The following is a 24,272-nucleotide window of genomic DNA, read 5'->3' on the forward strand; positions in this document are numbered from 1 at the left end:
CCCAGAAAGACTCAATGTCCTGAGTTCAAATCTGGTCCCAGACATTTACAAGCTGTGTGAGCATGGGCTAGTCTCTTAACCCTGTTTATCTCATCTGTAAAATGAGTTGTAGAAGGAAATGGCAAACCTCTTCACTATGTCAAGAAAATTCCAAATGGGATCATAAATAGTTGGACATGGCTGAAACAACTGAACAACAAACATTTACAGTTATGTAGTTGATGATTTCTTTTGCTTCATTCTGTTCTTTTATGGTCCTCCTTCTGTGTTTATTGTAAATTGTTACTGTTTCTTTCCTTGTCATTTAACCTTTTCTTCACTCTTTCCTCTTCAATTTTAAGATTGTTTTCCCTCATGACTCATCTCATCTTTCCTTGAATCTATTTTTCATCTTACAATTCCTTTTTTTCTTTTTCTTATTCCTATCTGTATCCCTGTTGAGTTCAATATATTTCTACATCAAACTATTTGTATATATATGTATTATATGTGCATATAATACATATATATATATATATACACACAAATAATGGATATCTCATTTATATAATATATATGTATTTCCTGTTTTCCTTTAACCAGCTTGGATGAAAGTGAAATTCAAGTAGTATCTACTTCTTCCATTCTTTCCATTTTTACATATAATTCTACTTGCACAATCTGATTATTGTCTTAAATTTCCTCATCTTTTTTTCAGTTTTCCCTTAGTGTATCTTTCTTTCTTCTCCTTTTCTTTTTTTCTTATAGCTGCTTCAAAACATTGCAAAACTATTTACATGCCTTCTGTCTTAAATGACTACCTCTAGAGCACCTTGGTGAATCCTCTCTTGGAATGTAAATAGCTCTTTCTTACAAGTTCCCTTCTGATTTCTCACTTGTATTATTTAAAATTTTTTTTCTCTCAATTTCTGTATATATATTTCAAAGTGCTTTTTGAGCTCTAGTTATTTCATTATTGTTAAGTCCTTTCAATGTTTTATTCCATAATTAAATCTAAGTTTTATTTGTTTGTTTTAAATAGGAAATGAAGGGCTGTGTTCATGTTACCCAGGTCCCCTGGGCCTTCCTGGTTCTCCAGGGCCACATGGTCTTCAGGGTAGGAAAGGAGAAGTGGGTCTACCTGGGAGAGTGGGAGAAAAAGGTGACCCAGGCTCTCCTGGTGCTCAAGGATCCCCAGGACCTCCAGTGAGTAATTCTTACCAATTATAATATAGATCATGCATCTCATTTTAAAGAAACCCAGGTTGAATGTACTTCCTTCAAATCTGCATGGTGCCACACTGAGACTGTTTATCAGCATTAAGGGTTTGGAGAGATTATTAATTCAAACAGGTATAGTTATCACAGATAATTTTTTCCCCTCTAATGTGTCACAATATGTTCCCATGTCTAATGTGTTTAGTCTAGCTAGAGATCTAAATGAATGTGACCCCAGCTGATTAAACTAAAGCTGTTTTATCTCAGTGAGGTGCCTGCCATCATGTCTCAAGCATATACAAAGAGAATCACATGGAATATTACATGACACAAAGCACTTAGTGAGAGGTCCCTTACACTGGCACAGGAAAGCAGGATTTAGAGTCAGACAGACTTGGATACAAATTCTTTTTCTTTCTTATACTTACCAACTCTGTGACTGCAGACAAGCTAATTAACTTTTCTGAGACTCAGTTTTCTCCTCTGTTAGTTGGGGATAATAATGTCTTAAAGTGCCTACTGAGCAGGGCTTTTGATAGCCTCAAATGATATAATCAACAAAGACCCTTGCAAATCTTAAGCAATTTTCTATTATTATATAGAATGTCCCCAAAGTCTTGGTGCTTTAAGGTAAGAAAGTAAATGTCACTAAGAGTTTTTTCCCCCTGAGGCAATTGGGGTTAAGTGACCTGCACAGGGTCACACAGCTAGGAAGTTTACCTGAATGAAAAGAGATTTGAACTCAGGTCCTCCTGACTTCAGGGCTTGTGTTCTATCCACTGCACCACCTAGCTGCCTAAGAATTTTTATAATTGTTTTTTCTGGTTACTCCCATCCTGGCAATCAGAAACTGTTTTTCCGAAGTGGGAAACCAAATAACCTGACAGATAATGGGACGTTTCCCACACTTTTATAAAAGTCATCCCTCTTCATTTAATACCTTTATGACATTGAGACTTTCCTAGGGTGTGTCTCTCCATTGAATAACTTAGGTTCCTTCTGTAATTCTCTAAGGCTTACCTTAGAGATCCACAATCTGAGTCTTGCTGTCAGGCCTAGTTCCCTGCTCCTTTTAAAGTTTTAAAGTTTAAAGTCTACTAGTGTAGAAGAAATTATAATGAGTGACATTCCATACTGGATCACCATAGAGGCTATAAAATTGATGTATCTCTTGAGTTCTGAGTTCAGTGACTAAATCTTTCACTAATATGGTGAAATCCCAGGAGCAGAGGGCCACTGATCTATTCAAGAAGAGCTGTAATGGCTCAGGCTGGAAGCAGAGCAGGCTTCAATGATGAATAGCTGTGGTATTGGGGCCAAGAGTGACCTCTATATTTCTAGATTGAGTGAGATAGGAAGATCTAGTCTCCCCCACAATCCACAAAAAAGTGAGACTCTCTACCTTGCTAACTCACATTTTTATCATGTTTTAGGGTTTATAAAGGACTTTCCCTTACAGCAACACTGTGAAATGCAGGGTTTTTTGCCATTCCCATTTTGCAGAGAAGGAAATAGAGGCACATGTTGGTTAAGCAACTTGCCCAGTTATATAATTAATAAGTGTTGAAGCTAGTGTCCAAACCTAGGTCTCCTAGCTCCAAGACCATCAATTTTTATCTACAATAAGGATTGTTAAGCTTTTTTGTATGTGTCATGGACCCCTTTGGACATCTGGTGAAACTAATGGATCTCTTCCCAGAATAATGGTTCCCCCCCCCCCCCCGAGGCTGGGGTTAAATGACTTGCCCAGGGTCACACAGCTAGGAAGTGTTAAGTGTTTGAGACCAGATTTGAACTCAGGTCCTTCTGAATTCAGGGCTGGTGCTCTATCCACTGTGCCACCTAGCTGCCCCCAGAATAGTTTTTTAAAAAAAACTTTAAAGAAGGTGCTAAATTTCAGTGAGATATTAGTGAAAATGAAAAGGCATTTTTTTTTCTCATTGAAATATATCCATAGATCCCTTGAGAATATGTGAATCAATTCTAGGATTGATTAAATTGATTTAATTGATTAAAAGGTTAAAAACCCTTATTCCATACCATGTGGGGCCTCCCTATTCCATGCTCAAATTTCATTTATGCTCCTAATCCATATCCTTATTGGACTTCAGGTTGCAGAGAAATGAACAGTACTTCCGCATCCATAAAAGATTTATGGTCTTACTGTCCATGGAGTATTCCTGATTTAGTTTTTATTTCATAATCAAAATGTATCTTTATTGCAAATTAAGAAGTCTATGACCTGACCTCTTTAAAAAAAAACCCAATTCATATTAGCTTTTAGAATTAGGCTTTCCTTCCAACTAAGCTAGAGGGCTCCAAGAGAAAGATAACCATCATGATTCAGAATGTTGGATTCATGTGGATCCATCGAAGGATCTGGGAGTGTTTAACTTGGAAAAGATGAGACTCAGGAAAACATGATTCCTTTGGAAGGGTCATCATGGGAAAAGATGATTACATCTTATTCTATTTGATCCTACAAAGAAGAATCAATGGGTGGATAAGATGAAATTGACTAGCTAAATGGAAAAGCTTCTTTATAATTAAAGTTTTCCTAAAGTGGTCATCTTGAGAGATGGTACGTTCTTCCTCTTTGGATGTTTTCAAAGACTGAATAAAGCCTTGTCCATTAAATTGGAGAGGGATTTTGTTTTAGGGTTTAGGTCAGACTAGATGGCCTAAATTTCCTTCCAACTCAGAGATTTTGTGACTCCATAATGCTATTCAGCACTTGGAATTGTATTTGTTCTTTTAAGACATCAAGATTCCTTTAGTAAATTGCTTTTTGTATAATGCCATATAACCTTCCATTTATACAGAAGAAGCAATTGAGACTTATAATCAGGAAGATTACGGTGTCAGTGTCAGAGTTTGAAGGATAGTACAACATCATTTAATCTCACTGACTTACTTAGAGAAATTGATATGGGGCTTCTTATTCTGCATTAAAGCACTCTTTCTATCATAGGAAGAGTATTAAGCCCTTACTCTTTGCCAAGTACTGTTTTAAGTGGTCATAAATAAAATTACGAGAGTCATTTCTATCAAAGAGCATAAATTTTAATACAACGAAACAACACATATAAGGGAGTGGCCATGGAGGGATATTATGGCTTGGTAATTATAGAAATAGTGAGTAGAACCATTGGGAATGGATTTATACACCTTTTCTAGGAGTATTGAGTTGACTTGGCTTCCCAAAGTAGAGAGGCAGCTTGGTGTAAGAATAGAGAGCTGATCTTGAAGTTAAGAAGACTATCACTTTTATCTCTGCACATACTGGCTGGCTGCTGGCTTTGGATGAATCAATAAATCTCTCAATACTCTAGGCAATTCTGTAAGACTTTAACTTATAGGCAGGGTATCCACCAGCCAAATTACCTTGGTAGAAGGATCTTCCTCAACTGGAAGCTCCCTATACCAATAAAATCATAGGTCCAGACCCTTATTCAAAACTGCAAGGGTGGGGGAGGACATGGGCTTATACACATGGATGAAATGAACTCCATGGGATGAGTACAGCATATATTCCACTTTACTATCTTCCTGCTCTTTGAAACAGAAGATATAAAATTATTTAACCTTTTATTTGTAACTGAAATTCATCATTATACATGTCTGTTATTATGCTTATAATATGCTATCCTCAGGGGATAATATAGAGCTGTTTGCTCCAGGCTACTCTATAGTTGGTATGTTTGCATACCTTTTATAGTTTTTCTTTTTCTCCTCTTTCATTGACAGATTGTCAGCTGTCACTTTTTGTTACTGTCAATGGCAACCTATAGACAGCTCTATATTTCCTTTCTCCCTCCTTCTCTTCCCTCCTTCTCTTCCTTCCTTCCTTCCCTCCTTCTCTTCCTTCCTTCCTTCCTTCTCTTCCTTCCTTCCTTCCTTCCTTCCTTCCTTCCTTCCTTCCTTCCTTCCTTCCTTCCTTCCTTCCTTCCTTCCTTCCTTCCTTCCTTCCTTCCTTCCTTCCTTCCTTCCTTCCTTCCTTCCTTCCTTCCTCCCTCCCTCCTCCCTCCTTCCTTCCTTCCTTCCTTCCTTCCTTCCTTCCTTCCTTCCTTCCTTCCTTCCTTCCTTCCTTCCTTCCTTCCTTCCTTCCTTCCTTCCCTCCCTCCCTCCCTCCCTCTCTCCTTCCTTCCTTCCTTCCTTCCTTCCTTCCTTCCTTCCTTCCTTCCTTCCTTCCTTCCCTCCCTCCCTCCCTCCCTCTCTCCCTCTCTCCTTCCTTCCTTCCTTCCTTCCTTCCTTCCTTCCTTCCTTCCTTCCTTCCTTCCTTCCTTCCTTCCTTCCTTCCTTCCTTCCTCCCTTCCTTCCCTCCCTCCCTTCCTTCCTTCCCTCCTTCCTTCCCTCCTTCCTTCCTTCCTTCCCTCCTTCCTTCCTTCCTTCCTTCCTTCCTTCCTTCCTTCCTTCCTTCCTTCCTTCCTTCCTTCCTTCCTTCCTTCCTTCCTTCCTTCCTTCCTTCCTTCCTTCCTTCCTTCCTTCCTTCCTTCCTTCCTTCCCTCCTTCCTTCCCTCCTTCCTTCCTTCCTTCCCTCCTTCCTTCCTTCCTTCCTTCCCTCCTTCCTTCCTTCCTTCCCTCCTTCCTTCCTTCCTTCCTTCCCTCCTTCCTTCCTTCCTTCCCTCCCTCCCTCCTTCCTTCCTTCCTTCCTTCCTTCCTTCCTTCCTTCCTTCCTTCCTTCCCTCCCTCCCTCCTTCCTTCCTTCCTTCCTTCCTTCCTTCCTTCCCTCCTTCCTTCCCTCCCTCCTTCCTTCCTTCCTTCCCTCCCTCCCTCCCTCCCTCCCTCCCTCCCTCCTTCCTTCCTTCCTTCCTTCCTTCCTTCCTTCCTTCCTTCCTTCCTTCCTTCCTTCCTTCCTTCCTTCCTTCCTTCCTTCCTTCCTTCCTTCCTTCCTTCCTTCCTTCCTTCCTTCCTTCCTTCCTTCCTTCCTTCCCTCCTTCCTTCCTTCCTTCCCTCCTTCCCTCCTTCTCTCCTTTTGTCTCTCATTAAATGTTTACTGCTTATTTGTACCTTGCATATAGTAGATACTTAATAGATACTTGCTGATTGGTTGGTTGCTTAATCCAGATCTAAAGCAATTGGAAATTAAGAAAAGAGAGAATACTTTCTTCTGGAGGAAATTAAGGAAGAGTTTGTAGAGAGTGTGGCTTCTGTGCTGAGCCTTGAAGGATGTCCTCCTCTGACATGAAGGAAGAGCCTCTGTGAATTCACAATTAGCAATCTAGTTTAACTTTAACCCAGCGAACAACGAAGGGAAGTTCTGTGAAAAAGAAAGTTTTGAAAAGATAGTCGAGAGGATGGCAAGACTTAGGAGAGAGATCTCAACTAACTGATGGGCACATGTTGAGTTTGAGGTGATTTCTGTTATATTGGCATTGGGAGATTCAGTACAAGAGTTTAAGGGATAAGTAGGTGCTGGTTGTTTAGATTTGAGAGTGATCTGCACAGAGGTGATCATTGAACCCATGGGAGTTGTTGAGATCTAAGGGACACGATTAGAGTGAGGTTAAAATGTTAGAAATTTCTAGAAAGCCAATCTCTAGATAAGTGAAATAATACTGAAGAATGAGATTGGGGATGTTGTCACCCTAGTGAGCCTCTAGAGGGAGTTCCATGATCAAGAAAATTCTGATTATAACCTTCTGTCACTCCATTTCTCCCTTTGCCTCATTCTTCCTAAACTCTCACTTTTTTTTTTCATTGTACCATGTAGTCCCTCCATACTTCAACGTTATGCCAGCTTTCTCCTATTCCCAATTTTGACTATAGTTAACACTCTAGTTTTGCAGTGTTTTGGATTCCTTGTCCCTTTGCCCTATTGACACAATGCCTTGCCACACTCTGATCATGGATTATCCTCCTGCCTCTTCCACAATTCCACACTTACTTTTGATTGGTGCTAAAGAAGTCACCAATTCATGTAATCTAATCTCAACTGGGTCCTTAATGTAATGAGGAAATCCTGTGATTCTTCCCTAATTGATTTCCTTTCAAGTTGTCTTTGGTAACTGTTCTCTCTCTCCTTTCAGATCCCCCTACCCCTACGCTATCAGTAGAGTAATCAGCTTCTTATTTTACAAAGAAAACAGACTCAATTTTATGTGCTTCCTCTTCTCCGGTACCATACATCTCGAAACCCCAAAGTATAATTCCCCATTCTCTTCTGTGTTACTCCAGTCTCTGCCAATTTTTAGGCTGATATTCTGGATCCCATCCCATGCTATTTCCTCTTTTCACTCCTCCACTCCATTAATCTCTCCTTGTCCAATGGTTCCTTTGCTGCAGTCTATAAGCAGGCCTAGATCTCCTCTGTTTTTAGCAATCTTTTACTATACCTTGCCCCACTTCAGACTATCTTTCTGGATCTCTAAGTTTCTTCAGCCAAACTTCTAGAAGAAGGTATCTACATTATGCCTACAATTCTCCTCTTACTCATTTCCCAATCCCTTGAAATCTGGTTTCCTATGTCATCACTTAAATGAAGTTACTCTCTCCAAAATTACCAGTGATTTTTAATCACTAATGACCTTTTTTCATTCCTCATCCTTGACCTCCTGGTAATGTTTGATGCAATTGAACCTTTTTTCCCCCAGGATGTTCTTTCTTGGGTTTTCATGACTCTGCTCCCTTTCTGTTTTTCCTCCTGCTTGACTTTTTTGCTGATTCATGACCCATATCCTACCCCCTAACTATGGATATACCCCAAGATTCTGTCCTAAGTTATCTTCTCTTTTCTCTTCACACCCTTTTATCAATGATTTTATTGGCTTCCATGGGTTTCCATTCACATTTCTATGCAGATTACCTTCAAACTCTATTCTCTCTCTCTCCTATTTCTGTATCACCAACATTCTATATTTCTAAGATGACATCCACAGGTATTTCAAACTTAACACATTCAAGATGGAATTGATTTCTTTTCCCCAAAACCTACTTATTTCTATGTTATAAGCCCTATAGAATGAAAGCTCCTCCAGGGCTGAGACTTTTCTTTTTTTGTTTTTGAATCCCCAGTGCTTAGCACAGATATTTAATAATAAGCACTTAATAATCATTTGTTGCTTTTTTGACTGGGTGTTAACTCTGTCTGAAGCACCAATGGAAGCCATTGTTTGCTTTTTATCTATAAATTCACTTTTTCTTTTTCTCAAAAGGGAATACCTGGTACCTCGGGGCTAACTGGTCCTAAAGGAGAAAAGGGTGATATGGTTATAGCAAGAATCAAAGGTAAATCCATTTTTAAACACTTTCTATCACTTTGAAAATAATGCATGAATCAACCACCTTTCAAATTTTGTATGATTCATCTGCACCTTCATTCCTTTCATGGATAAGTCAAACTTTAGCACAGCTCCATCTGCTGAGGAAGTCTTCAACACATGCTTATGGACAATGATGACTTTCATGGGGGGGGGTGCTGTTATAAGGAAACTATCAAAACCTCTTTCTGTTCTTCATCTCCTAGGGCTCCCTTATGGCTATAAATAACTTTTCATAGTAATTAGGATAGTCGAGATCTCTAAAACTAAATACTGGCTTCCTCACAATCTTTGGGTATAGGGTGAGTTCTCCCAACTCAGTTCTTTCACTAGCCAAAATAAATATTTGTTCAGCATTTGGATCCTCATTTTGCTGAACTGGAGATTGATGGAAAGTTTCCTTTTCCATGCCTGGCATTTATTAAGTGTGACAGGAAAACATTTTAAAGCTGGGGTCAGGAGATAGGAATACTTTCTACTTTATAATATGAAAGATATAATCCATATCATAGATATATATGTAACAATAAGCTCACATTTATATATTTTAAGTACTTTACCTACATTATCTCATTTCATCATTAAAACAGCCTTGTAAAGTATATGTATACATGTATAGGTGTGTACCATATACAAACTTATACAAAGAATTATATTTAGTTAATATAATTTTTTATGTTATACATAAATATAATATTTCTTTAATATAATTATTAAGTTGGAGTCTTTAAGAAGAGAAGTTAATCACCATATCACCTAGCTGGCAAGACTGAGGTAGGATTCAAATCAAGACCATGTGACCCCAAGTCCCATAATTTTTCTATAGTGCCCACAGTGTTGGAAACAAACGAAGTCTTACCCATTCATTAATGCCAGAATTTGTGGAGAATGTGTTTTTCCTTTGTGAGGATGAAGTTTCCTCTTGGTTTAGTGGGGCAAGCTTGTTGGGGGTCCCTGTTTCTGCTTCTTCAAGGCACTGTTTTTCCCTGGAGCTGAAATGTTTAGCCTAGGCCTGATTAACCCTGTCCCTTGCTTTTTTGCTCCTGGGTTGTCCTTTCTTTTCTTTCAACAAAAGGCATTTACTCCTCCAAAGCCCATCCTTTCCTTCGGCTGATTTCACATTTCTCCGATCATTCCCTAACCTTTCTTACTGTCTCTTCTTCCATTTTATCCTTATTGGTTTTTTCTATGATCCTTTATTTGTGCCCTTCTTCTTTGGAGAGTCCTTGCCGCATTCTAAGATACCTTAAAAAAGATGGGAATAGGTTATATGGACCAAGACTTCCTAACCTTTTTTCACTCATGACCCTTTTTCATTTAAGACATTTTAACATGATCCCAGGTTTGCAGGTATACAAAATGGGTATACAGATCAAATATCTCCTGGTAATAATCATAATTTCATGACTTTCATATTCAGTTGCATGATTCCATATGAGGTCATGATCCACAGTTTAAGAAGCTTTGAATAGAGTATAGACTTTCCCCCTATCACCCAGACCAAATAATATTTCTTTACCAGCTTTACTTATGGCCAGAGAGTTATATGTATCTGCCTATATCTGTCTTTACCATTCTTTTGTTTCAATCTCATATCTCTGCTATGATATGTGAAAGTATATCATTAGAAATTCATTTCTTTGGGTTATACCATTGTACCTTTACGCATCCCCTATTAAATCCCAGTTGTCCTTGAAAGAGGGGGGAAAACCATTGAACTTAGAGTGAATGAATTCAAGATTTTGTTTTCCAAAAGGGACCAATAAATGGAGAAAAAATTTGACAGAAAAGGGGGAAAGGAGAATGGAGTTTAGTTTGGAAACATTACCTGAGAAGGACAGGTAGAGTTGAGTGGGTCATTGTAGTGTAGGGTTATAGCGCCTACGACCAAGGGTCAAAATGTGGACATGGGATTCTTGGAGGGAACAAGATAGAGTATAGGTAAATTAGCTGGTGGAGGAAAGGGTTAAAAGGGACTAGAAAAAACTAAATCAGTTTGCTGAGATTTAGATCTCAATATCAGACCATAAAGAAGAAAAACAAGTAATAATATCCCTATGTAATATCCAATTGATAGCATCTAATTCAGTTCATGATGTGAGGTAGGTAGCAGAAGATTACTATCCCTAATTTACCATGAGGGAACTGCAGTCCAGAGAGATTTGGCTTTTTTAAAGTCATAGAGTTCTCAGTTCCAATATGGGAATTTACGTCGAAGTCTCTAAATGATTGTTCTTGCCACAATTTCACAGTTGTCTTGATACACTGATAATTAGCAATGCTTTTTTGACTTAGTAACTAGTTCAGGTAAGATTTCTAAAAATCCCAATGTTCCATGCTATGGGTCTCAAACTGATAAAGGTTTGTTTTGGCAGAAGAAAATGTAGAACTTAAGTCAAATGAGGGAAAAAAATTATAACAGACTTCTTGTTCTTCTGTTTTTCATTTTGCTCATTACTAATTTAAGGGTTGGAGTATTCTTTGTTTCTTTTCCTAGGAAGAAAAGGAGAAAAAGGTCATGATGGGCCTCCTGGATATCCAGGGCAGGAAGGCGTTCCTGGTCAGAATGGACTGTATGGAAAAAGAGGCGAGCCAGGTCTCCCAGTATGTGAAACTTTTTCCATTACTTTATTTTCTTAGCTTACATGATCACAAGCGAACTTTCTTCTTGGTAGTTTGCTGAATAGTAAATAAATAATGTAAGTTCATATGTTGTAAACCTATGAGGGTGATTTTTCAATTCATCATTATATAAGGATGCATAATTTTCAAATAAATCACTAAATGAGAAATGGTTTGAAACCATGACTGGCAATTCATTTATAACAGTCTTTACTGCCCACTTTCTCAGCAGAATTGCCCTTGTATTCATTCCCCTGTGTGGCCCTTTCATCCACAAAGCTTTCATTGACTGTAGCTTGTGGCTGCTTAGCCCATTTTGTTGGCAAATGACGTGAATGAAGTCAAGGTCATGGGTTCAATCCCTGGAAGCAACTGTCACTGTTTTCCATGGATATAAACAGAATCCCAAATACTAGTCAACTAACTTACAAAGGCTTGTCTTTAGTTATAGTGAGGAACAGGCAAAAGAATGTGGGTGGAAAATATGAAAATTGCTTGGAATTTCTGTATTTGATGGTAGAAAAAATTCAATTAAAAATTCATTTCAACAAACATTTTATATCGAGTATCTATTCTGTTAGTACTGGGCATCACATAAAGACTAAAACATAAAATAATTCCTACCTTCAAAGAGCTTACATTCTACTTGGAGATATAACATATAAGACAAATAAATACAAAGCTAATGGGACTGAGTGAACATGGTCTAGGGAGATCAAAAAAGATTTCATTTAGATGCCTCAATTGAAACTTGTGGGAAGCTAAGGATTCTAAGAGAAAGAAGTCGGGAAAGAATGGGACACCAAGTGTGATGGATAACCCTTTTTCAAAGGATGAAGAAAGGAGATGGAATGTTGAGTTCTAGAAAAGCAAGGAGTCTAGTTTATCTTCATATAGAAAACATGAAAAATTCTGATGTGAAATAACTGGAAAACTGTAGATGTTTAGAAACAGGAGTGAGTAGATTATTCCCCCCCAACGTTTAGTAGTCAATGCTTTCTAAACTAATGGGTTTGTCACAAGTCAGTCACATCAGAAAAACGAGATAACCCAGGCACAAAATGTCTATCTGACACCAAATTTATTGGAAGAATATTTTGAGGCATGATTAAGTGCCCAATGGTTCTATATAAGATATAGAGAAAGACCCTGAATGAAGGACCAGAAATTCTTGGGGCATATTAATAGGAGCAAGGCATAAATAAATATACACATGTATTTGCTTACTGTCATACAAATGCTTTCCTAATTAAACTCATATGATTATTAGATCATATTGAAAGTATTACGTACTAGTGTTCACTGACAAAATACTCAACAAGAAATCGATTTATCTTAATGATTGGTAGAAATATATACTTTTTTTGTACTTTGGGAGATACTAATTTAATTGAAAAGGAAAAAAAAAACCCTCTTTTCCTTAATTAAAAAACAGAGCAAGCATGTTAATTCTTATTCATACATAGGCTCTTCCTATCAGAAAGACTCTCCCAAGAGTTAGGATTTTGCCTTTGTTTTGCTCAGTAGAGGAAAGGGAGGAAAGATCATTTCACCATAGCAATATGATTTTATGGAAAGGTGCCTTCAATATTGAATTACACAAAGTTAGAATGATGTAAATATACATTTACTCATTAACACATGCCTCTATTTTGTCCTCAAAGTTGAGAAGCAACCTTTGGCTTTCCAGATAATTCACCAGTCTCCATCTGTGTGAGGATCAGGGCTTTCCTTTACTGGGTGTTTTGGCTTTTTTTCTCCCCAAGTGATTGCCTTAGTGTGGGTATCTTAGCCTTTTTTTTGTGTTCTGGATCCTTTAGGCAGTCTAGTAAAAGCCATGGATTCCTTCTCAGAATTAGGTTTTCAGATGCATAAAATGAAATGCAAGTTATTACAAAGGAAATCCATTACATTCAAATTCATTTATCAAAATATTGTTAAAAACCAAGATCACAGACTCCAGGTTAAGAACACCTTTCTTAGAAGAAGATTGCTGAGACTTTAATAAGTGAAAGAGAAAAATTTTGGAATATTTGCTCATTTTTCCAAATGTTTTAATGATTAAATATAGAACATAGGCCATGGGGATAACTGTTAGTCATAACATTATTTCATACTGTTCCTTTAAAAAAAAAAGAAATAAGCAGGCACTTTTTTACAATTATTATTTCATTTCATTCTCATAAAAACCCTAAAAGGTGAATGTTATCATTATTCCCATTTTACAGTTCAGGGAAACTAAAACAGACAGTTTAGTGACTTCTTGCCCAGGATGACACAGCAAGAAAATGTCTGAAGATGTATTTGAACTCAAGTTTTCCTGACTCCATGCTTAGCACTCTATCAGTTCTGACACTTAACTGCCTCTAGGTTTAAAAAAAAAGATGATTATGGAATAGAAGGGCTTTTTTTTCCTTATGGTTCTTTGTGAAATATATTATAGGGGCAAGTTAATAGCAGAGACCTCCCTGAATATTTGTTCAGCAATATATTGTTAGGGATCCCTTCTATATTCTGGTCCCTAGATATCCGGGATATATGCCCATAGGGCCATGTATTATTTGGGGATGAAAATGAAATATCCATACCTTAGTCAGAATAAAATGAAAAGTAAAAAAGCTTTCTTTGTTATTATTGCCTGTTTATGGATGGATTTCAAATTTGACAAGTTTGACCTGATGTAGTCTTTTGAGTCTTCAACTCAAAAGGATTTGAAAGGATTTTAAAGAACAATTTCTACAGGGATTATTTTACATAGGGGATTCTATAGAAGGCTTTCATGATTTATGAGATAATTCGGTTGACAAATTTAGGTGGACTGAAAAAGGGATCCATTACAGAAGGAGAGATGGAGCCAGACTGTGAAGGGTTTTAATGGTCCAGGTGAATAGTTGCTATTTTACCCTAGAGACAATAGGAAGACACTGAAAACTGAAGAAAATGGTTTTATTGTTACTTTTTTATTTTTTAATAACTTTTAAACAATCTCTTTAACAACATCACTTCCCTGACTGCCATTATGCCCTTTCTTATAACAAAGAAAAGCCAAACAGCACAGCAAGTTGATCTAATGGCATATGCTGTATTTTATATCTATAGCTTCTACTTTTTTACTGTAAGGGAGAAAATATATTTATTGTTTTTCTAGGACTGAAATTGCCCATTATGCTACTCTTGAGTATTATAATTTATGTTTTTACAGTCATTTATATTGTTCTCTCAGCTATGTTTTCTTTAATCTCTATAACTTTAGTTAAATCTTCCTATGTTTTTCTGAATTCTTATATTCACAATTTCCTATGACATCACCATTTTCCATTACATTCATATGCAACTGTATAATCTGTTCAGATACCCTTCCAGGCAGTAGTCACTTAATTTCTTTCCAGTATTCACTGCCACAAAGAGCAATACTTTGAATATTTTGTTATATATAACTTTCTTTCTGAAGTTTCAGGATGCTATTCTCTCTTTTATATGGTTCTTTGAGATATCTCTGGGTATTATAATCATAAATAACTAGTATTTCATCTGAAACTTACCTATCACCTAGAAAATAATTTAAAAGCCTCCTAATGGTGGATTAAGTGATTTGAATATATGCCTTGACATTTCTGTGAAATCTTAAGAATAGTGCCCTCTTTGAGGATATTATAGGTTCAACAGCTGAGTACGAATAGTTTAATGGCTTCTCTCATAATATTGGTTTGATTTTCAGAAAGGGTGGAACATTTTACAACTTCACAAACATTGTGTTACTGGATCTGCTTCCCACAACCTCTCCAACAGTCCATAGTCTGTATCCATTTTTAAAAGAATCATCTTTGCCAATTTGATGAATATGAGGTGAAATCTCAATTTCCAAATCTGTAAAGTAGGAATATCAATGCCTAACCTAATATTACTGGGACAATTGATGGGAACATGATCTCAAAACCATAAAGTATAAATATATAAGATGGTATTATCAATTTAATAGTTAAACTAAAATATTATTACAAATCAATAATAAAGTCCTCTGGCAGTCATTATTCAACTTTAATTTATTTCAAAATGAGCTGATGAAAACCAGTTGTCAACTGAGTTATCCTTTCTCCTAAACCAGATGTGATTAAACTGATGGTTTAGAGACAATTTTAGTCTTTCATACAGCCAGACTTTGAATATTGGACTTGAATACAGTTGCGCAGAAAATTGTTCTGATTAAATTAAAACAAGATGCAAATTTATGTAATAAGTATTTTTTAACTAATTGGGACATTACCAAAAAAGTGATTGAACTGACTCATGATGGAAATATTCCCAGGGCAGTCGTGGCGGAGCAATTCCAGGTGCAGAAGGATCTCCTGGAGCACCAGGATCTCCTGGGAGAATGGGACCAATGGGGCCTCCAGGACTGGGATTTCCTGGCCCAGAAGGGGTGAGAGGTGGACCAGGGAGCCCTGGTCACCCTGGTGTGAAGGGAGCAGCAGGTTCCAAGGGTCAGAAAGGTAAATTTAAATATTGACATATGGAAAAAAGTAAAAAGCTGATGGGTGACCTTATTCCCCAAAGAACTGAGTCATTCCAGGAGTAGTGACAAGCAGAGGTTTAGAATTAAAGTTCCAAAAAAGACATTCAAGAATGTTATGGCATAATAATAATCAACAATGAAAACAAGAAATCACAACCAATTTATAGGACAAATTTGAAAAAAAAAACAACCAGTTTTTTTTTTTTGTGTGTGTGTGTATGTGTGTTTTTTTTTTTTTTTTGTGTGTGTGTGGTCTTGTTTGATAGATCCAAATGGCTTTTTTTTTTCATTATTTTTTTTTACCTAAATAACCTGAATATTTTAAAATTAAAGAAAATCTGAGATTTCAGAACATTTTTCTATCATCTATATAATTCTTTGAGATATTCCTGGGTATTCTAATCACAGATTGTAATATTTAATCTGAAATTTATCTGACTATCATCCAGGAAGTCATTCAGAGACCTTCTAATGGTGAAAAAACAAGGCCATTTCAATATAGACTTTGTCATTTATGTAAATTCCAAAGATTAGTGCTGAAGTGATCTCAGACCTTTGGATCAAAATATTGGAAACATTAAGGTAGGGGTTAGAAAAAGAGAACTTTTCTACAGATATTATTGTTTTTCATTTTATTATTTGTATTATTATTATTTTTTAAAATTCTCATTCTTCCCCTTCCAAGTTTTCAGGGGATAATTTTTTTATTGGAATTTACTTATATTTGCAAAAGCTTGCTATAAGCTAAAGTGCTAAGGAATAAAGATCTGGAAGCCACCCAAATTTGGCATCTTATATTTTCTTTATCCCCATACTGTAAAATATCTTGACTTTACTCCATCATATTGTATAATTTTTACTGTGATGGAAAGATCATTGATTCCAGAATCAGCATGTCATACTAATTTCAATTTAGTTGGAGAGAGCATTGGATTTGAAATCAGAGAACCTTGGTTAGAATTCCAACCTTGCCCCTTGTTTTCTCTATGAATTTAAACAATCACTTAACTTTTCCTGGCCTTATCTTTCCTTATCTGTAAAATGGGATGTTGGACTTAATCGACATAAGGTCTAGTTCCAAATCTGTGATTCTGTGAATATCAAAGCTGAAAGGGTAACATAGAAATTATGTATTCCAAACTCCTTTTGCATACGGAGAAAATAAAAATGACCAGATGGAAATCCCACAGTTAGCTAGTATCAGAACTGGTATGAGAATTCAAGTCTCTGGACTGCTAATCCAGAACTCCTTCTAAAACACACCACATCTTATCAGAGCTTTGGATGATGCTATATTAAATATCTGTTATTATAAACACATGTATTCCTTAAAAGAATATTTATAGGCTCCAGGGAAGGAGAGAAATATTTCATACTGCTTGTCATAAAACACTTCTAACCTTTCCCTAGTGAGCCTGTAAATGTTTTGATCATGAAAAATCAGATTTCTAGCCAGCATGTTCTCGAACTCAGTGTCAAAGACTCTGCCCCCAAACCACTTAAGCAAGTTGAAGGTTCCTTTCAAATCTGGAATTATTTTCCCCCTCGGCTTCCCATGTAGCCTGGCTATACATGAAAGAATTTCAGTCATTCACTGACATCAACTTTAATATTTCAACAACAGAGCCACTTGGATTTTTTCCCAAACACCCAGTATTTGAAAATGTCTGCTTTCTTTCCCTGCAGGTGACACCTATCCTTGTCCTTCCCCCTATCCAGGGAGCCCTGGAGCTCCAGGGATTCCAGGTGCTCCAGGTAAGTACATCACTTGGAAGCAACCATCTCATCTTCCTGACATAAAAATAAGGAAAATAAATGGCCAACTTTAAACAGCTTAGCAACTATCCAAACAACTTATGGCTATATCTAAGCTCCTGGAAAGGCAATAGGGAATGTATTTTTGGAATCTTTAAAATGGGCACCAGTATCCATCAGTGGCATCCTGAAGCCAGCTGATACTGGCTCCAGAGATCCAGTTATTAAATTTTGTGAAATTGGCAAATGCTGTAAATCAAGGATTCTTTTATTGTTTTGTTGGTTCTGTAGACTTAAGAAAGTGATGGGGAAATGTTAATAATATAAAGTAAACAAATAAGACAGAGTAATCTGTTAAGTCTACTTAAAAATTTTTTTTGGAGTGCTGTTTGTTAAACATTTATCAGCATATCACTCATTAATATCCATGTTCCCAACAAGGATTTAAAAAATAATAAGAAGAAATGTCAACTGGATTGAACTTCTTGGTATATAGAGCCAAGAACTGAACAAATAGAGTAGGCAACAATTGTGCAGAGACTAAACAGAAGCTAATTTTCTATAGTGAGGGAAAAAGCTTGCAAGCAAAGAGGGAAACTCCTTGACATATACGCCATTGTCTCATCCCTCAAGTTGGGGGACCTGCTTTAGTGTGGGCAAATCTCAATACTTATATCAATGGCTATGCAGGTAGCTGTAGCCCTGACAATGAGGGCTAACAGAGACAAAGTGAAAGGTTTGATTCATAGCAAGATTATATGACTAGATGGTAGGTACATCTCTGAGCTCAGGGCTCATCTGGTTCATCCTGAAGCAACACAATAATTATGTGAAACAGTTTTGGGATTTTGCTGTGGGGATTTGTTCATCCAAAGGGTGAGCACAAAGGATTGTTGTTATGCTAAGCTCAGGGAACAGCTTGCTAGCTGAGCCTTAGCTCTGGAAAATAAGGCATCCCCTAATAGTATTTTGACAGGAACCAAGTCCCAAACAATGAGAATATACAGGGTTATTGTGCAGCAGTTCCAAAGGGAGGCTTTTTGGTACAGGGCTTATAGAATCATACTGAGAACCTGACAGACTCATATTGGAATCCCTCTTCTGATACCATATAGCTATGTGACTTTGCATAGTCATAGAACATCTCTATCTGTTTCCTCAAAAGGGGGTTTGACAAGATGGCTTCTAATACTTCCTCCAAGTCTAAATCTGTGATCCTATGAAAAAAATGTTGGATTAAATTCTCTTCACAATAGTGACCACCTCTCTCTACGGACTCAATGATTGTCCCTATGACTTGAGAATGTCAAGATAGCTGTTCATTTTCTATAAATTTATAAGTGTTACTGTTCAGTCACTTTCAGATATGTCTAACTCTCCACGATCCTATTTGGGATTTTCTTGGCAAAGATACTGGAGTGATTCGTAATTTTCTTCTCTAGCTCATTTTACAGATGAGGAAACTGAGGCAAAAGAATTATGACTTGTCCAGGATCACACAGCTGATAAGTTAAGTCAGGTCCTCCTGTCTCCAGATCTGGTACTCTATTTACTGTGCCATCCAGCTGCCCTAATTTATAAATAGATTTTTGATATCCTGGTTTGCTAAGAGCTTAATCCTGCTACTAAAGCTGTTAAAAAAAATGCAGCCATAAAGAAAGATACTTGGATTGACCTTTATATCCTTCAGTGCTTGGTATATAATATGCATTTAACAAATGCTTGTTGATTAGTGAGGTCATGATTCAATTGAAGTGATTTTTTTTTCTTCTTTCCATCGAGTCAGTGCTAACATTTATTAAGGGCCTGAAAGGCAATGGGATACAGCAGATAGAAGAAATGTGAGAGAATAAAAGACTGACTAAAATACTAGCTGTCAAAAGACACAGGACCTAGAAATGACTCTCTAATCCCAGGGCAACTAGTGGCACATAATGAATAGAACATGAGATAGTAGATAGAAACATGACCTTAATGCCAGGAAGATTTGAGTTCACAAGCCCACCTCTTGCATATAATAGCTTTGTGACCTCAGGAAGGTCATTTAATCTCTTGGTTCCCCTAGCAACCCTCCAAGATTATAAATTCTAGAAGGGGTACAGATCAGTATCAATTAAAGCAATTTCCTCAATGGGTGTTCTTCTATACAATACAAACCACAGGCCTGCTTTTAAAAAAAGTTCCTGTCATCAATGAAATCAGAAGGAAACATAAATTTAAAGAAAAATCTAATGTGTTTGATTAGTTCATGCTGCCTTTGAGGTATCTTTCTAGGTCCTATGAGGAGCTAGCATTTATATAGTAAAGTGTTTACATATGTTATCTCATTTATTATGCACAATAATCCTTTGAGAAAGCCATCATTATCTCCATTTTACACATGGGGACACTGAGGTAGAGAGAAATACAATAGTAATAAGTGTGTAGGGCAGAATTCAGAGTCATGGATCTTCCAGATTCCAATCCAACACTATGCCCACTGTACCACCTATTTGAAATGATGATAAAGGTCTAATTATGAGGAAAGAGCCTTAGAAGTAGAGATTTCATAGTTACCTGGAAAAAGCTGTCAGTTGATGCCATGGAAGTGAGATTGCCAAGTCTATAGGATACAGACATAAATTTATCTCTTGAATTTGTTTTTGTTTGTCTGTATGTTTCTTCCTAAAATTAGTCAGACCTCCCAAATTTTTTTTTTCTTTCTATAGACACTAATATAGCCCTTGAATCTGGCCTTTCTTACTGTAGACAGATACTGAAAGGAAATGGAAAGGTTGACGCCATATTGCTCTGCTCTTTGATTCTCAGGCCATACCCGGGTAGTTCTAAAACAAATAGCCCATTCAATCTCTGAAAAGACTGATCACACCAATTGTTTAGTGTCCTGTAGACAACACAATTTCTCGAATGACTGCCCAAATTTTTCATTTTCTAACTGATTACTGGGTTGTCATGTAAACATGGAGCTGGGGCACTTCTATTATGATGAAATGAAAACAAAAACAACCATCTTTGTGGGAGCTTATCCCTGAGTGAAATGAACAGCAATTGATTTTTTTGTGGTGGTGGTTGTTCTTCCTTGAGCCTCTCCCTACTCAAAGCATAAGGCAGAATTTACAATCCATTTTTGGTAGAGATAGTTGCCCATCATTAATCACAACATGCACAAAGCACAATCCCTGCCAGCAGGGGATTTGAGGATGTTCTGATTCACTAAAGAAGTTTGACATCAGTTTCCTAGACAGATTTACCCTTCACAGATGTTTCCCCAATCAATAAAATACCTGCCGCCAACTCCCTTTTTTCCCTCTCATAAGGGAGATGCTCTGGAAGGGAAAGGCATATTTTATTTAAGCTGAAGACTGTGCATAGGAAGATGTGATGAAGGGTTTCATATAGTGAGATCTTTAATAAAGGCACTGAATTTGGGTTCTTTGTTATATGGTTTTATCAAAGGTCATTCACTGGGAAAACATGTATACCTCTAGCCTAATGGTGTTGATTTCAAATAGGCAGGATCCTTGTGGGCTATAAGTATAATATACTTATATTATATAGTCGATATAAGTATCGACTTAGAAAGCTACAATTTACCAATATCTCAGTTGTGTTGTATTTTTATTTATTTTGATAAACATTTCCCAATAATCTCGTTTGATGCCTCTAATAAAAAATGATAGGAAAAATTAGCCAAAACTTTTAATCTCTAGAAATAAAAGTCTTATTATGTACTAGCATATAATATTGTATGTAGGAAAAAAGAGTTCCTAGTGTTTACTCTGGAGCTTTCTTTTTTTCTTAGAAAGACTTGGTGTTCATTGCTGGTTTTTCTTTAGGTCCGAAGGGATTTCCAGGGCCCCCAGGTGAAGCTGGGAAACCTGGATTTGATGGACAGAAAGGCCAACAAGGCAAATCAGGAATATCAGGAATACCAGGACCACCTGGTAAGTGAAAAAGTTTTTTTCTTTCTTTCTTTGGGAATATAGATCAATAACTATGTGAAAGCAAATTTTAACATATTAGGGTTCTTTAAATTATATGAAATACTGACTCTGTGTTAGTTTCTGCTAGATTAGATTAGGGACATACTTACTAAAATTCTTTCTATATGAAATAGTAAATGTGAAAAGAATTCTTTGTTCATTTAAGATTTTAAAAAATCATCCAGGGAGTTGTCAGCAGAGGATGAAACAGAACAGAGAAATATAATTCTTACTAGAAAGCAAAATAACTTCCTTGCCTGAATATATTGAAGAGAAAAACATCATCTAATGCACAAGTGTACATTTTCAGAAAATGCAAACCATTTTGAAGGATCTTTATTTTTATCATAATATGTTAATTTATCATGTATTACTATGTAACACTTTTATTAAATAGGTCTTCGAGGTGACCCTGGAGAGTCAGGTCCTGAAGGTATAAAGGGGTCAGCCCCTATTGGACCTCCAGGACCTCCAGGGTTACCAGGCATCAATGGCCAAAAAGGAATGCCAGGGGATTCTGTTTATGGACCACCAGGGCTTCCAGGAAAGATGGGCCCTCCAGGATTGCCTGGGCTTAAAGGACTCAGAGGGGATCCAGGATTTCCTGGAGCTACAGGTACATAATGTTTTTCTAGTGGTGGTGGTGGTAATGGGGGGATTTTTGAGCATAAGAGGACATTTGTCCCTCAACATATTGGATAATCTATAGATTTGAGTAATTTATTGATTATAACTTTTGCCAGGACAGCTTATTCGTAGAGAGATGTAGTAATACTCAACAGTTTTCTAAATTTGCCTCTATAGATAAATGACTTTAAAATAGATTTGATTAGATAAAGCATTTATTAAGTGCTTTCCATGTGCCAGATACTTTACTAAACTTTGGACAAACAAAATTAAGACAATCCCTGCCCTTGGAGAATTTCTATTCTAAATGAGAAAGACTACTTGAAAAGAAAGAGTGCTCAGAGAAGGAAGAAGGCCTGGGACAGTGGTAATGGGGAGGTGACAAGATGTAGCAAGACTGTAGAGAAGGTCTAATACAAAGTGAAATAAGACAAAAGCCTTGCCTTTTATAGCTCCTGAAAGATAGGGATAAAGTCTGAGAACAATTATTTTTCACTCAATACATACATCAAGCACAGGACAAAGGCTGGTATTATTTTTTGCATACATTATCTCATTTGTAGCACAACCCTGTGAGTTAGAAATTACTGGTATTATGACCCCTGTTTTGTGGAGGAGTAGGTTGAGACTCAGACAGGTAATTTCCCAAAGCCACATATTAGGGAGTAGAAAAGTAACAGCAGCTTTGGGCATATAGTATTTTGATATTCATTAATATGAAGAGTTTTATGTAATGGGAAGCATTGTTTCATTTCAGGGGCAACTGGTGTTCCAGGATTCCCAGGCATTAAAGGAGTTCAAGGCAGAAAAGGGAATGCTGGACCTCCTGGTAACCCAGGTTTGCCAGGCCATGGATGCCGAGGCTCTCCAGGGTTGCCAGGGCAACCTGGACTCCCTGGATCACCAGGCATTCCAGGTAAGTGAATGTCAGCAAGAAGCCAGATAGAGAGGCCCTGCTGGGAGGCCCTCTTTGCATCATTCAGATTTTGGAGTGAAAATTAAGAGATATTTATCACAACAGAATGTGATAAGTAGACTTGGACATGGTCATAGTGATGAAATAGACAGACCGGATTCATCTCTTTCCCTTGTTTTCATCCTGCTTTCTCTTAAATCTATGCATCCTAACTACCTTCCACATTATTTTCTTTCATATACTTTTCCAACTTTAGTTCTCCTGTTATTTGCTTCTCCTATGTACATTCATATGTAGCTGCTCCCTTTTCTAAAAATCCTTCCTTGGCTCTTCCTGCACCAAACAAATTCAGGTTTCTCATAACACTGTTCCTGAGCTTTCCTTCACATACATCACAATCAGCATTTTATCACAATTATTGGGCTATATATTTCTTCCACATTCAAGTCATTTATATATTTGAGGACCATTATGTCCTCTCTAGCTCTTCTCTCCAGGATAAAGTTCCCCAGTTCTTTCAACTTTTCCTCAAAGTCTTTCCCCATTCTAGTCACCATTTCTCGGGTGAATCCACAAATTAAAATGTGGATCCAGAACTGATATTGCTAGAGTATTGACACAATACTGCAGTTGTGACCTTACTAGATCAGAGCTCATTTGGATGGTCACCTTCCTCATTCCAGACACTGATTATCAAAAAAGCCCAAAGTCACATTCTCTTTTCTGGCTGCCATGTCATGCAGTTGATAGAAGAATGAATGGATGGATAGAGAGATAGATGATAAAACCTTTATAACTTTGATAAACTTTATAACTTTGAGATGATTTTTATTACGTTCACCTACCTTGGATTTATGAAGTTGATTTTTTTGAACTCATGAAATTTTACAGTTATATTAAATTTAATCTTGATAGATTGAGTCCAGTGTTAGCCATGTAAGACCTCTGGGTTTCTGATATCCAATATATTAGTTATTTCGAGGAATTTCAAGTCATCTGAAAATCTGACAATAATGCTGATAATAACAATAACAAGAGAGATTCATGGATGTTTCACATTTTAATATATGTGTTGACATCTCAAATTCTCATAATCTCCAAAGTATATGGAATGAAAAGGTTTCAAACTTCAGAAACCTAGTGAAAGTAATCTCCCTGTCTGCTATTGGATCTGTCCCAAAGATTCTCTTAGTGAGCTCCCATAAAATTCGCTAACTTCTGGTACTTTTATTCAATTACACAAAGAAGCCATTTCATTTACTATAGCAATAGCCCACGGGATAAAAATTTATGCCAAAATTGTTTCTATATGATCATCATTAAACAACATGAGAATGAGATAAGTAGCATTTATCTAGCTCCCTAAAGTTTAATAAGTACTTTCTATACATTCGTTTCTC

At 36.9% G+C, this 24,272-nt stretch overlaps 1 protein-coding gene across 5 annotated transcripts in view; it reads left to right on the top strand.

The window, feature by feature from the left end:
* The window catches only part of COL4A4 (collagen type IV alpha 4 chain), a 138,665-nt gene that overhangs the window by 60,611 nt on the left and 53,782 nt on the right, over positions 1 to 24,272 (top strand). For all 5 annotated transcript variants that reach the window (XM_074298563.1, XM_074298564.1, XM_074298565.1 and 2 more), the window contains 8 exons: positions 1,022 to 1,185; positions 8,352 to 8,424; positions 10,954 to 11,060; positions 15,385 to 15,568; positions 17,278 to 17,346; positions 21,183 to 21,290; positions 21,727 to 21,945; positions 22,714 to 22,872. In XM_074298563.1, the coding sequence (XP_074154664.1) occupies positions 1,022 to 1,185; positions 8,352 to 8,424; positions 10,954 to 11,060; positions 15,385 to 15,568; positions 17,278 to 17,346; positions 21,183 to 21,290; positions 21,727 to 21,945; positions 22,714 to 22,872 (1,083 nt within the window). The remainder of the gene's footprint in view (positions 1 to 1,021; positions 1,186 to 8,351; positions 8,425 to 10,953; positions 11,061 to 15,384; positions 15,569 to 17,277; positions 17,347 to 21,182; positions 21,291 to 21,726; positions 21,946 to 22,713; positions 22,873 to 24,272) is intronic.

The sequence above is a fragment of the Sminthopsis crassicaudata genome, chromosome 3 (genome assembly GCF_048593235.1).
Source record: "Sminthopsis crassicaudata isolate SCR6 chromosome 3, ASM4859323v1, whole genome shotgun sequence".
NCBI lineage: Eukaryota > Metazoa > Chordata > Mammalia > Dasyuromorphia > Dasyuridae > Sminthopsis > Sminthopsis crassicaudata.